The sequence below is a fragment of the Rhinoraja longicauda genome, chromosome 5 (assembly GCF_053455715.1).
Source record: "Rhinoraja longicauda isolate Sanriku21f chromosome 5, sRhiLon1.1, whole genome shotgun sequence".
Taxonomy (NCBI): Eukaryota; Metazoa; Chordata; class Chondrichthyes; order Rajiformes; family Arhynchobatidae; genus Rhinoraja; species Rhinoraja longicauda.
In genome coordinates, this window is record NC_135957.1 from 16,830,893 (window position 1) to 16,845,784 (window position 14,892).

The 14,892-nt window shown below is 39.1% G+C and overlaps 1 protein-coding gene across 1 annotated transcript in view; it reads right to left on the reverse strand.

Moving 5' to 3' along the window:
* Positions 1-14,892, reverse strand: part of LOC144593884 (uncharacterized) — a 222,433-nt gene that overhangs the window by 163,057 nt on the left and 44,484 nt on the right. Inside the window, exons 6-8 of the mRNA XM_078400009.1 lie at positions 13,957-14,037; positions 11,460-11,558; positions 3,843-3,905 (exon numbers count right to left, since the gene is read on the reverse strand). Of these exons, the coding sequence (XP_078256135.1) occupies positions 3,843-3,905; positions 11,460-11,558; positions 13,957-14,037 (243 nt within the window). The remainder of the gene's footprint in view (positions 1-3,842; positions 3,906-11,459; positions 11,559-13,956; positions 14,038-14,892) is intronic.

Below are 14,892 nucleotides of genomic sequence, written 5' to 3' on the forward strand. Positions count from 1 at the left end.
GGGTGGAAATCGGTGCACCTGGAGAAAACCCACACTGTCACAGGGAGAATGTACAAACTCTGTACCATAGTACCATAGTCATAATTTAACCTGGGTCTCTGGTACTGTAGGGCAGCAACTCTACCACTATGCCATTGTGCTGCTCTATGCTGTTCTATGTTCTCTGTTCAAGGTCTATGTATTCTGCGGTGTACCGAACCATGCTTGTTCTGATGGTGGTGCTGCATGACAAGAAGCCGTGAACTTGTTCAGGGAAATTGGATGGTTCTCCTATCAAGCCTACAAAGACAGAATTATAATGCAGGACCCTTAAGGAAAGCTAAAACTGACCTCCCATCTACCTCATTGGAGATCGTTGAACTTTCTTTAATTGGACTCTATTAAACCTCAATGTTATATCTTTGCACAAAAAGTTGGACCCTTAATTTTTGCACTGTGGACAGCTTCATTGCATTGATGTTTTGTCTTTTTTTTTTACTGGATAACATGCAAACAAAAGCTTTTCACTGTATCTCAATACACGTGACAATAATAATAAACTAAACCAAACTAAAATATTCCTCAGCATAACTACCACACGGTTGCACCGCTTTTACAGAAATAAAATGGGGGAAAAAATGCAATTAGCAATGCCAGCAGATGACCATATGTGAATGTTCACTTAGGCAAGCAGCTGTGTGGCAGAAACTCAGATGTAAGTTAAAAGATGTTCAAATTGTGACCATCAGTGAAAAATGAACATTCAATGGAGAGGACTAACTCCTGAAGTAAAACATCATCTTGGATATTCACATGATGAGCAGCCACTGAATAAATATGACCGCTCAATACATCTCCAATTAATTACCTCTTTTCAAAATAGATGTTTTAATTTCCACATTTAGCCGTTGAATCGAATTATGGCCTTCCATTAACATATTAAGATCTTTAAAGTACATTAAGCTGCATATTGGGAAAGTGAAGGCTAATTAATTCACAGAAACTGCATATATCCTAACTTATAAACAAGAGCTTATTAATTTTCAGTGATAAACTGTCTGAGATCAGTAAGATGCGATTAATGATTTATTTTCTCTCGTTGCGACTGATCACCCTGTCACAGCTCCCGAATCTAAGCATGATCTTCCCCAGGGAAGATTCAAAACATATACATCACAGCAAATGCAGCTGTGTAAAACTTTGGCTTCTTTAAAGTCAAATACTAGTTGTCGCCTATTGTGAAGGCCAGGCATTCAATCATCTGGATGACTTTAGTCTGTGATAATAATAGGATAAAGGGCGAGTTGTCAGTTTCACTGTTACTCTTGCACTTCAGCGAGATCTGATCAATTGACCTGTTGATTTAATGGGCAAAGCACCTCCACTGTTTGAAACCTCTTTCTGTGTCAGCTGGTAGATTTCCCCACCTTCATTAGAACACTGACCATGTTCTGAAGACATTCCACTATCTGTGATGCACTTGTTCTTGAAGGATGAATGGCACCAAATAAATACAAAACATGAGCCTCCATTACCTGTTTAAAAGCTAGCAATTCTTCTTTAAATGATTACCTTGTACCTTCGCAATTGGGTGAAAGTTGAGGACCTGCAATTGGCAAAGTATGCAGTTCCAAACTTTTGCTTAACTGATAGCCTTTCTTGAGATAACCACTCCTCACTACAGATGCAAACGTTCATAGATTATACAGTGCTTCCACTGGGAAATTTGCTCACTAAACCTGCAAGGTCATTCATTGCACTGGGAAGAAACTCCACAGAGGAAGGGATGAGGGCGAGTAATTTTCTTTTTGTTATTTCATTGAATTGCTTTAAGTTGTCTCTTGGCGTGTTACATCTACTTTTTTTTTTTAAACTGCCTTAATATCTTTTTAAAAATTGAATGTACTTTTAATTTCTAAAAGACCTTGAATGGTTTTAAATGTTTGTGAATGATAGAGCTGTCAAACCATTTCTGAGAGTTGACACTTGGAGAGGCCCTGCACTGTGCTGGGCTGGGCGGATGGATGACAGTAGACTTCCTACTGGAAGATTACACTGGAGAGCTGCTCTGGATAACAACAGCTTCCTGGACAGCCGAGCAGCGAGTATGGCCACTGTGGCAGTCAGCAAAAGCACTCAGCCTGCTTTTCTTTTACTAGATCTGCTTCTTCCAAATGTTTAAAGTCTTAAAACTCTTGAAACAAAAACCTTTCATTTTTACAGAAATATTTGGCTTCAGATTCTTTTAGCCTGATTAAGGAAAAGTTACTCATACTTTCAACATAGTCATTTATGGAATCATAAGCAAAAATACAAATAAATATAAGCATTGAAAAGGACAGCATCCTTGTTGAAGGAAGATAGTGAAATCAGCTGGTCAAAATTGACAAAAAAGATTGACTCATGACAAGAAAAATCAGGAGTGAATGCAGAATAATAAATATAAACAAAATTACAAAGTATGTATTGCAATGCTCAATATGTGAAAAATTAAGGGGAGGATTGAAGCAGTTGTAGAATTAGTAACGTTAACAGAAACATGTCAGCAAGAAAAGTGTGGTGAATAATTATTTGGGATTATAACATTTCCATGCAGCAGAGAATAACACAAAAAGTTGTGCCAATATTGGCGAAGGGAATATGTCTCAGACAGAAGAAAATGTATAAAAGTCTTATCCTTTAATGAATTGGGACAGAGAGGTTGAAAAGTCGATGGAATTATTAAATAATATACAAGATTCCTTCCTCGAATATGATGCAAAAAAAAGGGACAAATAGTGTAACCAGTGACGGTTAATGCAGGGGAACAACCTAAGAATGGGAGAATGTTGAGTGCTGTGAAGGAACAAACGCACCTTGAAGCACATATCATACTATAAGGGTTAATAATAATAATGCTTCAAAATGCCTGATGAATGATTCCCTTTATTACCTAAGGCACAGAATAAAAGTTTGTACTGGAAGTGTTTGTCACACTAATAGGCATTCAGTTCTGGTCGACGCAGGATGGATGAGATCGAGTTGGAAAGGATGCAGGGAAGATTTATGAAGATGTTGTCAGGATTAAAAAAATACAGCTAAGAGGAAAAATTGGAGAGGCTGCTGTGTAGAGGAGTCACTGTGGTGCATAAAATTATGATGGCTAAGATGGAGCATGTGGAAGGTTTTCTCACCCACAGGATGGTCAGGGTCTAGAATCCACTGCCTGAATGATTGGAGAAACAGAAACGATCAATACAAGGAAACAGCACAGACATGAAGATTTGGGATGTGCAAGGATACAGTCCTAGTGCTGGAAGGTGGGATTGTCATGTAACTGTTTTTTGACTGGCAGCAGCACAATGGGCTAAATGGCATCCTTTGTGTTGTGACTTTTCGATGATTCTTTATCCTTGTACATACAGCAGGGATTGCTGGATCACGTTACAAAGCCAACATACATTATGAAGATGAGCTAATTATATATTGATCGTAATACAATGAGATTTAAGGATCAAATAGAAAAAAGAATGGTTTATTCAAAAGCCAAAAGAAGAGCAGATGTTAGACAGATACAGACTAAGCTGGATAGGGTAAGTGAAAAGTGGAATTGGTTCATGGAATTACAGATCCAATGGGTAAATATTAAAAAGGTTATTGTGGAAACACGGAATAAATTGATTTATTAATTATATTCAGAAACAAAAGAGGCTGGAAACGTAACGTATTGATCAAGATGGAATATGAGGTGAAAATTTTATGGAAAAATTGAAATATTCATGAAGATACAATGAGGTGAATTGAGTGGTTAGCGCACGAGAATCTCATAAATATGAATCCATTTTATTTTGTTTTAAAGTAGTAAGTGTGCAGGAACATCTTACCTTTTCACCTGCTGGACCGGAGTCACCTTTATCTCCTTTCTGGGGAACACTCCAAGCTGCTCCCTAAATTAACAGAATAGAAAATAGTTAATTATCGATTTGATAAAAATGAATACAGATAATTCTGGGAATGAACAGCAGTTTCACAGGGCTTGGAAAGAAGCAATAGTCTTGTGCACTTCATCAGCAAAGACAAATATGTGTAATATTCCTTCCTTAATTGTCACTAGCAACGCAGGTTAGCTTCTCATCAATCCCACTGTGCCTGTGTCTATTGCATTTTCCCCTATAAATTGTACCAAAAGCAACTTTGTGCCCTCACTCTTCCTTGTTCCCTTGATCTGAACTGCCTTTGGCAAAGTCTTAGATCATTTGAGCACTACATGGGATGTGCTATTACCTAAAGCAACAGGAAGATGGTTTGACTCTAGAAATATTTAACCAAACCAGGAGCAAAAAGTTTCATGTATTGAAATTGTTCACTGATCTCCTGTAATCTGATGTGCTACATGGGCAGTGTCCACATAAAAACAAAGATTTTCCATCCCTCACTATTATTTAACATTGTAGAAACAAGGAACTGCAGATGCTGGTTATAAAAAAGAGTGCTGGAGTAACTCAGCGGGTCAGGCAGCATCTCTGGAGAACATGGATAGGTGACATTTCGGGTTGGGACCCTTCTTGAGATTGATTGTAATAGACATCAGGCAGACGTAGATATTGTCTGACAATGTTTGGACAGATTATCAACTGACGTCTACTACAAGCCCACCAACTCCCACCGTTATCTGGACTGCACTTCTTGCCACTCGGCCTCTTGCAAATACGTTATCTCCTAATCTCAATTTCTCCGTCTCCACTACATCTGCACATATGATGTGCTTTCCATCTGTCCTCTTTCTTTAGTAAAGTGGTTTCCCACCCTGCTGTCAGAGATGGATCCTTCATGCTCATCCCTTCTGTGTCCTATAGTTTTACTCTTGCACCCCATCCCCCAGATGGAACAAAGAAAAGTTCCCCAGTCCTTACCTTTCATACAACCAACCTCCGCATCCAACACATTACTCTCTGACATTTTCACAACCTACAATATGATCCCACCACCCGTCACATCTTCCCATCCCCACCCCTTTCCGCCTTCCACAAAGACAGGTCCCTCTGCAATTCCTTGGTTCACTCATCCCTCCCCATCCAAACCACCCCTTTCCCCTGCAAATGCAGGAGATGTAACACACGTACCTATACCCCTCCCTCACTTCCATTTCCTTTAGAGATGCTGCCTGACCTGATTAGCTACTCCAGCATTTTGTGTCTATCTTCAGAGGAAACCCTAGAACTAGAGGGCATGGATTTATGGTGAGAGGGAGGAAATTTAAAGGAGGTCAAAGGGCAGAATGGCCTACTCCTGCACCTATTTTCTATGTTTCTATATGTTTTCCCCACACAAAAGGTGGTGGTTACTGGGAACAACCAGCCAGAAACAATTGCAATATTTAAATAGGGACTTGAACAGATACTTAGATAGGAAAGACATAGAGGGATATGGGCCTAATGCAGTCAAATGAGATTACTGTAGGTAGGTGTCAACATCGGCATGGGTGAGATGGGCTGAAAGGGCCTGTTTCTGCGCTGTACAGTTCTGCGATCTATGAGAACACCAAAGTAATTATGTAACAGGAGACATTTTGGGTCAAACCCAAGCTCCAGTTTTTAATTTATTAAACCAACCATCACTTTTGCCCATTACTTAAAACAACAGATACTTGATACAACTTTGCCAGGTTTGAAACAATATACTCCATAAATTCAAGTAGAAATTCCATTGGTTTTAAAACTGCAATATTATCAAAAGTAACAGTGAAGTGTGTGCTTTTTAAATTCGGTGTGAAAAACTGCTGAAATTGTATGAGATGAACACATGCTCATTTCACAAGTTAATATCAACAGAACTAAATACAAACATTGATATATTTCTGTTGCTACAATTGTATTATGTAACATAGATAATTGATTATGCACCCTACTGAAAATAGCACTTGCCGCTAATGCTTCTGCTTAACTTATTCATACTTATAACTTTCTCCTTTTGCTGAGAATGGTATTCAGCAATCCAGGAAGATAAGAATATCGATGTTATATTTGAACAAATTAAACATAGAAAGAGTTGATAAACACAAAATGCTGGAGTAACTCAGCAGTTCTGAAGAAGGGTCCTCACCCAAAACGTCACCTATCCTTTTTCTCGAGAGATGTTGCCTGACCCGCTGAATTACTCCAGAATTTTGTGTCTATCTTTGGTATAAGCATCTTGAATGGCGGTGTTGGCTCGAAGAGCCGAATGGCCTACTCCTGCACCTATTTTTCTATGTTTCTATAAACCAGCATCAGCAGTTCTTTGTTTCTAAAGAAAGAATTGAGTTGGCCAATGGCATCTTTGGGTGTACAGTCAAACATACGTCATCATGGAACGTTATACATTTTCTAAACAATGGTTATTTATCTGATCGATTCAACAATGGAAAAAGTAATGCTCTAAAAGTAGAAGGAAAAAACAATTAGAGGGAGTGTCAACCCATTCTGCCTGATTGATCATGAAGTAGTTCTCAACTCAAAATACCTTCAAGTACCTGATCGTAAATGAAGTATAAAGTGTAGTCATTCCTACAAGGATTCAGTGCTCAAGGGTTTCACCTGGACAACTTGGCTTCTAAACCTATCCTTAATCAACACATGGACAAAACAGCCAAAGAGGTAAATTTTGTTTGCCTAACATCACGGCAGCATTCAGCACAATTTGGTATAAAAGGGCATTGGTAAAACTGAAGTCAATGGGTGTCAAGACCAAAGATACTAGAGGAGCAAGATGAACCACTGTCAAAATAGCCTATACTGAAGTGTAGTACGCAAAGGAGCGTAACATCCGCCATTTTAGTAAGCAAAACCCGCCATTCGCTATGCCTCTCAGTGTAATCAGTGTTTTGGGGGAACAGTATGTGTGATGATACCATTAAAAAAACAGAATATAACTCATCTATCAATTCACAGATTTTTGTTATTTTTCTTTTAAAATGTTTCTGCAAGTTTCTGCCTATTAAAATGGCGCCATGACATACTACGGTTTTTAGGGTTGAGTGGTCTATCTTGCTCTGCTATATTATCTTTGGTCAATACCACAAGAAAATAGGGGCAAAGGTAAGCCTCTCAAGTCTGCCCCACATATTCAAATGATCAGGCCTTTTCTATGCAGGCCTTCTCTTCTGTATCAGTTCCCCATGGTCCTTCACTCCCTGATCTTTCAAAAATGTTTCTGCCTCCACCTGAAATATATCTAATGATCCGACATCCACAACCTTCTGGGATAGAGAATTCCACAGATTCACCACACTCTGTGTAAAGAAATTTCCACATCCTCCATTTTAAATGACCACATCTTGTAACTATGTCCATTTGTTTGAAACGCTAAAATGTGTTAACTCTCCAATACCGTGCACAAAAAGGTGTTGGGGTGGGGTCGGGTATAACTAATATCACGGATTAAAGAACAGATTTTGGTGAGACATTAAACTGGAGAGCTGCATTCTCTCAGGGTGGACACACAAAATTGCATGTTGCTACTTCTGGATAAAGGAGAGCAATCCTAGGTGGTCAGACCAATAAATATCCCCGACTCAACATAAAATATGTTCAGATTTTCCATTATTTGCTCTTTATTGGCTGATGTTTCCTACTTTAGAACAGTAACTAAAGTAAATTTCATTTGCTGTAAATGTTGTGGAATAACCTATCTATTAGACTGGGTGCAAAACAACTGTAAGTCCTCTTCTTATTTAGAGATTTTTTATGTTGGACAGGGAACGGTTTTCAATCTCACAGGGAGAGAATCATCATTAATAGGGCAACATTCAGGTCTTGACAAAGCCACATGGTCAATGTGCTTAAATCATTATTGTTCATCATCTTCAGCCAAGGTATTATTGGAACTACTTACCAATGTGTAGATGATAGAAAATGTGCTCATGGGTTAGGGAACTTATACCAACTGAATCTTTCAAAATCCAATTCAGGGACCTTGGCTCGAATAGCAAACATCCTTCAGTTTGATGTATTGCTATGTATTTGGATTTGAGAAAAGTTAGGCTATTTTAAACATAGAGTAAATATTAAATTTTGTATCGAACAGAGGTTGATGGGAGTCACAGAGCTAGAAATTTTAAACCAATAAAATGGATGAGTGTAGCAGACCTGCACTAATTAATTATAGAGCTGCAAGGAAGTGATTTTCTTATGCAACAATGTGAAGAGATTCGACCCGAAATGTCACACATTCCTTCTCTCCAGAGATGCTGCCTGGCCCGCTGAGTTACTCCAGCATTTTATGTCGATCTTCGGTTTAAACCAGCAGCTGCAGTTCCTTCCTACATAATGTGAAAGGGGATGTTGACTTAACTGCTGCAAATTCTTATCTTTCTTTGAGGTCAGCCATGGTAATCAACATAAATGCAGGAAATGCAGGCCAAGTGCTAATAGATCTGCGTTATCTCCTAATATGCAGGAGGCTCTCATTGGAAACTAAGCTTGATAGAGTGAGCCTGAAATAGAAAAATGTCATTGTGTGTGGAAACACTGTTTCTATGATGGATAATTGGACATTAGCATCTTCCTATAAAAGTCTGCTTTGTGGTCGAACCTGATACTGTTCCTTTACTGAGTGCTTTGCTCCAGTGCTGCACCAATGACTTCAAACATGCATTGTGCACCAATTGATAACATTGCTATGCATGTTGTGATTTTCCCTTTTAAGCACATCTTGCATATAGCAAGCCAGCCATGGAACTTTATATTCATGGATGTGTTTTATGTCCTTCAATCCTTCAAATTGTCCCTTTGTCCTTCAAATCAATTGCAGAGCACATAAAATGATATGCTATACATGATTACATTTTATGCTGGAGTGCCTCCATCATTCATGGTTCATGATTATTTCTAAGTCTCACCATCAACATTTTCTCAATACTTTTAAGGCACATTGCCTCCAGTCAAAAATGTATAAAATACTGTGAATTATAAAAGTTACAGAAAGATTCTAAAAACTCAAGAGCAAAATGCCTCAAAGTAAATAAAACACTGCCAAATAATTGCCAATGTGATATATTTAGAACGTGTTACTAAAAGCATAAAAAACAAACACTCATTTTAATTAACTTTTAAAATAACTGTCAGCTAAACATAAAACAATTTAATTGGAATTACTGGACTACTCCTCAGACTTTATTCCCCACATACTTCCTGCAGACTCTTAGCTATTCGTTCAGTGATAAGTATGTCATTACTGTTTCCCACATCCTACCCAGGGGGCTAAACATCAATAACATCCCACTTGACTTGTGACTTGCAAGAACATATGGGTTTATTGGTATTGTCATGTGTCGAGCTACACCTGTCATTGCCAAGGGATTTAAAGCATTCTTTCCCTTTTGTTTTATTGGAAGAACTGTCAAGAGATGTCTTACAATTCAACTATTCAAGTCTGAATGTCTCTGCCTTATTTTATAACCAGTCTCTTTTTAAAACTCAAAATTATAAGAATTTACCCAATGCATTAATGTTACCTTACAACCAATGTTCCTGGTGAGCTAAAAGGTCTTCACTGCTGCTCCATAGATTGCAAAGGGGCTGTAGTTAAAACACTGACTTTACAGCAGAACGAATTGCAACACTTGTGTGCCTCTATTTAAGAGATAAAGGAATACGTTTTATGAGGCTCTGATCCCTGCACGCAAGCTTTTGCCAGATCATGCGGTCAATTGGCTTACCTTGGTTCTCCCATGGGAATAGTATCTACAATGAGGAATGCAGTACATATATTAGCTTGTGGACGAATGCACTCGATTTGTTATGATCATAATTTTCTTCTGTTTAGAACTTTTTTCACTCATCCTTTTTAACCCACTCTCTCTCCCACTGGCGTTTGCGGTAAGTGATGCATTGCACAACTCAGCCAAATTCCTCAAATACCTTTAGTTTCAATATTTTCTATTTCTCGTGTAATATTTTTTGCTGAAGAAAAATCACAGAATTTCTCTTTTAACTGCCATATTATATATATGGATAAATACAATGTGCAGAGAATAATGCAATTATAAACAATGCAAACTTTGGACGTTTCAAAGAAAATGCAGCAGTCAAGAAGTAACGATAGTGAGAATACATGATGGGAGGAGGCTAGACCACCAAAAAGCCCTCTTTCCCCATTCGAGTGGATCAAGATCAAATAGATAAACCCCATGGAATCTCAAAGAACTTGCAGGAAGAGGCCATTTGGCTCAAGAATTATTTGCCGTTGTTCACTCTCCACATTTTGTGGAATTTTCTTATAGTCTTTCGTCTTACTTTTTATTCCATTTTCCTGCATGTACTTGCCCTGCTTCACCTGAACCACTCATAGTGTTATCTCGTTCAATAACAGCATTACCATTGATTAAAGAGGCATCATCCTAATCTCCATCTTGATTTCCTCAAGATCGGCTGCGGGTGGCGCCCCCAGGGCACAAAGGTGGACGGGTGAGGATGTCAGTTCGCTGGTTGATCCACATGTCCAATGAACACGATGGCTGGAGGCTCTGCCACAGCCTACGGCTTGCCTGGATTGGGTGCCGCTCATAGCGCGCAGACTAGACTTTGAAAATGGCATAAAAACTGGCGCCTCTTGTATGTGGGCTCAATAGACTATTTCTGTACACTTCCAGGGATTGTGCTTGGGTATCGCAATAGTTTACTGAATTTTATGTAAGGAAAGAATTTCACTGTGCGTTTGCACATTTGACAAAATAAAGCATTATTGAACCATGTTTGATACAAATGAATACATCAGTAAAAATCAGTTTGGCACAAAATTACAACTATTTCACCAGTCCCTAGAAGGAAATAAAAGGTTGGGTGGTCCTTTTGTGACTCCAGTCACATCATTATTCTTGGCTATTAATTGTCCTCTTAACTGGTGTAGAAATTATATGGGATCGGATCAATAAATCTCATCTTGCTTGTAATGCCAAGGATGAATATATTACAATTTTGAATTATTTGATTGTCAAATATTATAACATTGCTTTGTTCTTCCAGAACATCTTACCTAAAGAGTATGAAGGTGCAAAGTGCTCAAGATGCCATACAAGTTTTAGATTTGAGTTACAAAACCTACAAGCACAGGAACAACACAAGCAACTCCATGCTTTTCCAGCAGAAACCTGCAGCTGATCCTGAGCCAGGCTAAGGAGAAAATAACATACATAGCCTGGCCTTTTGACAAAACTCAGCAATGCTGAGCATTGGCATGCATGTATACGCTTCCCCTATTGTTTCACAGTTGTGTTAAACTTAATACATCATAGATTTTATTATATCCAGCAGTTTGCTGATGTAATTTAGACTGCCTTCCTTTGAAGACACAATGAACCGCATATACTGTTTACAGAAAAAAGACACAAAGTGAGGAGGAAGCAGTACTTTGTACTTTCTTTTAAAGCTCTAGTAATATCTGAAAGGAATTTAACTTGAGTTATGGATCCGTGCTACACAGCTAGCAAGGTGCAGTCAATGACAATACTGCAGTAGCCTCACCTTCTGACTCTCACTTCTTGGGCTTGATTGAATGGATGTCTGCCTCATGAAGTTCTCTGATGCCACTCTAGCTGTATATAAACCAGCCTCCGCTGAGCACTGGGGACATCAAGATTATACAGTTTAACCACAGAACAAGGGAATGTACATAACAATAATAAAACGGCCTAATTCAGATTATTTTTTTGGCTTTGCCATCAGAGCCATAATCTTCCTGGGTTTAAGACCATGCTGACATTACTCTACCCCATGAGACACTTCCCATTAAAGCACTTGCAAGATGCCACAACTTTCAGCTTTGAAAGATAGTCACCAGTCAGGTAAAATGTGCTCATCCAACAATTTTGGTTGTGTTTTAATGTTATTTTAAAAATTGAATATATTGGCCGAGGTCACCCACAGAGCTCTTCACACCACTCTAAGGTATCAGAAGAATGATGAAGAGATCTATTCATAGTTAGAGGGGTTTCCATACTAAATGCACCACACCAGAGGCATAGCCCACATATTCCCATGGAAGACAACGGATCAGGAGATGTGTGATAAGTCATATTGTGTAAAACAGCAAGGAAACTGATCCAACTCAGCCATGCACACTAAAATGCCCATCGAAGCTCATCCCATTTGTCTCTGCTTGGTGCATATTCCTCCAAATCTTTCCAATGCAATCTTCTGTCCAAATGCCTTTTAAATATTGTGATTGCACCACTTTCTCTGTCAGCTCATCCCATATATAGGTGGTGGAGGAATCTGGGTTGCAGTCCTGATGCCCTTTAACTGGCCTACATTCCCTACATGCCTGGCCCCATGATGGATTCATGGAATCACTATTGCAACATAATTGTTGTATGATGAGCACCTAGAGGCAAGTAGCTCATGGAAATAAACCATATCTTGACACAGACCTAAAAGACTTCTGCACTTTCATTATCTATCGGTTACGTCCAGTCATTACAGTGACATCCTCCTTGGGAACCATACAATTTATTGTCCTAACACGGAACATTATAACTATAATGGAAAGACACAAAAAGCTGGAGAAACTGAGCGGGTCAAGTAGCATCCCTGGAGAACATTAAGTGATTTTTCGCAAAATTGCCAGTACGTCAGGGGAGGGAGGGTAGTACAGAAGCAGATAGGTGACAACTGGAACCAGATGGGGAGGGGATAATGAAATGATGGAACTAGATAGGGGGAGGGGGATGAGAGGGATGAATAAAAAGAGAAAAAAACTAGGTGGCCAGGCATATGTATTTGGGAGAAGAGTACCTCTTGTGGGAGAAGGAGTATGGGTTACCAGAAATTGAAATATTCAATATTCATACCACTGGGATGCAAGCTATCCATGCAGAATATGAGATGTTGTTTTTCCGGTTTGCATTTGGGCTCTGCAGCTATAGAGAATGCCTAGAGCCAAAAAGGTCATTGTGGAAGTATTGGATATTGTGAAGATGTGAGGTTTTGGGCACTTTGATTGCTTTTACAAAACAATATTATAGAACAGTGATTTTTCTCAATTTCTTTTATCCTCCCCTTTACACAATTGACATTTCACTTGAAACACCTTTTGAGCTTTTATTACGATCAAAAGGATTTTTACTCTCATTATTTCCCTCATTTAACCCCTCTCATTTCTTCAAATTTCACCTAAAACACAACTTTCTGCTTCTGCTGCCTTTGTGCATCTTGTGCTTGTCTAAAACTACCGTGTGGTTATAATGATAACCTGACAGATTTGGTTACAATGATAAATATATGCCAGGTAAATAGATTGGGCAGTTGCACTCTACCATTTCTATGCCATATGGAAGAATAGATCGGGTAGACGTACAGTGTCTGCAGAGTAGACGCAGAGTCTATCAAGTATAGAGTAGGGGAATCGAGAACCAGATGGCATAGGTTTAAGGTGACGGGGGAAAGATTTTACAGGAATCTAAGGGGTAACTTTTTCAAACTAAGGGTGGTGGGCATATGGAATAAGGTGCCGGGGGGGGGGGTAGTTGAGCAGGGACTATCGCAATGTTTAAGAAGCAATTAGACAGATACATTTAGAGGGATATGGGCCAATCGCAGGCAAGTGGGACTAGTGTAGATGGGACATATTGATTGGTGTGGGGAAGTTGGGCCGAAGGGCCTATTTCCACACTGTTTGACTCTACAAACAAATACATTAAGCACCGCAACAGTGGGCCACTTGGCTCCTTGTGCCAATTAATACATTCATAAATGATCTTATCGTTGACACAACTCCACATTCCTTTCTATCAGTGGTAATCTTTCACTCACTTGCTTAACCGTTATCTATCTACTGTAGCAGAAGAAAATATTGAGGATGGGAATTTCAAAATCATACGACGGTCTTCGAGAAAAATAACTTATTTTCTGCCTTAAATGGAAGACCCTTTCATTTCTGGTGAGCAAAAGACTCACAGCGAATGATTCAGAAGTAAGCTTTACTTTAATAACCCTTGCTTGGTGAAAACAGCGGCCTACTTACCAGGGCACCTGGAATTTCACAGCAGTTCTCCAGTTCTGCAAGCTGAGGGTTGCAGTAAATCATTATCCCTTGAAGGTCAAACTACATAAAGATACCAGAAACAGATCATTATACTTTCACCTTCTACATTGTGCCTCAGCTATCCAAATTAATTTAGCATCATGGCTCCTTCAACTTAACAACAATTAATCCCCAAATAATTAACAGATAGTACATGAATCTTTCAGTTTTCAACCAAAAATAGCCAAAAATCATTGCCAGAATCCTGCACAAAAACTGCACTTTATTCCTTGCACCACTAAAAATCTATGCAGGCAATACATTTATTAATATAAATCATGCCTTTTAAATGTAGATGCTATGCATGGATGATTAACTTTTGTGTTTACGCAATGGGATTTACCATGCAGTGACATGACCTGGCAACCTGGGGGGAACAAAACCTGGATGTAACAATGTAACATGGCGGTGCAGCGGCAGAGTTGTTGCCTTATAGCACTTGCAGTGCCAGAGACCCGGGTTCGATCCCGACTACGGGTGCTGTCTGTTCGGAGTTCGTATGTTCTCCCTATGACCGTGTGGCTTTTCTCAGAGATCTTCGGTTTCCTCCCGCACTTCAAAAACGTACAGGTTTGTAGGTTAATTGGCTTAGTAATAGTGTAAATTGACCCTAGTGTGTGTGGGCTTGTGTTAATGTGCGGGGATTGCTGGTCGGTATGGACTCGGTGGGCCGAAGGGCCTGTTTCCGCACTGTATCTCTAAAACTAAAACGGTAATGGATGACTTTGAATAATATTCTGGTATGATTTAGTTGCAACTTATTACAGAAAGTGAAAATTGGTGTATTTTCCTTCCATTTGTTTAAAGCACTGAAAAAAAATGTGATTTTACCAACCAGTGACATTAATGGAACAAACATTCCCAAAAGGTACCAAA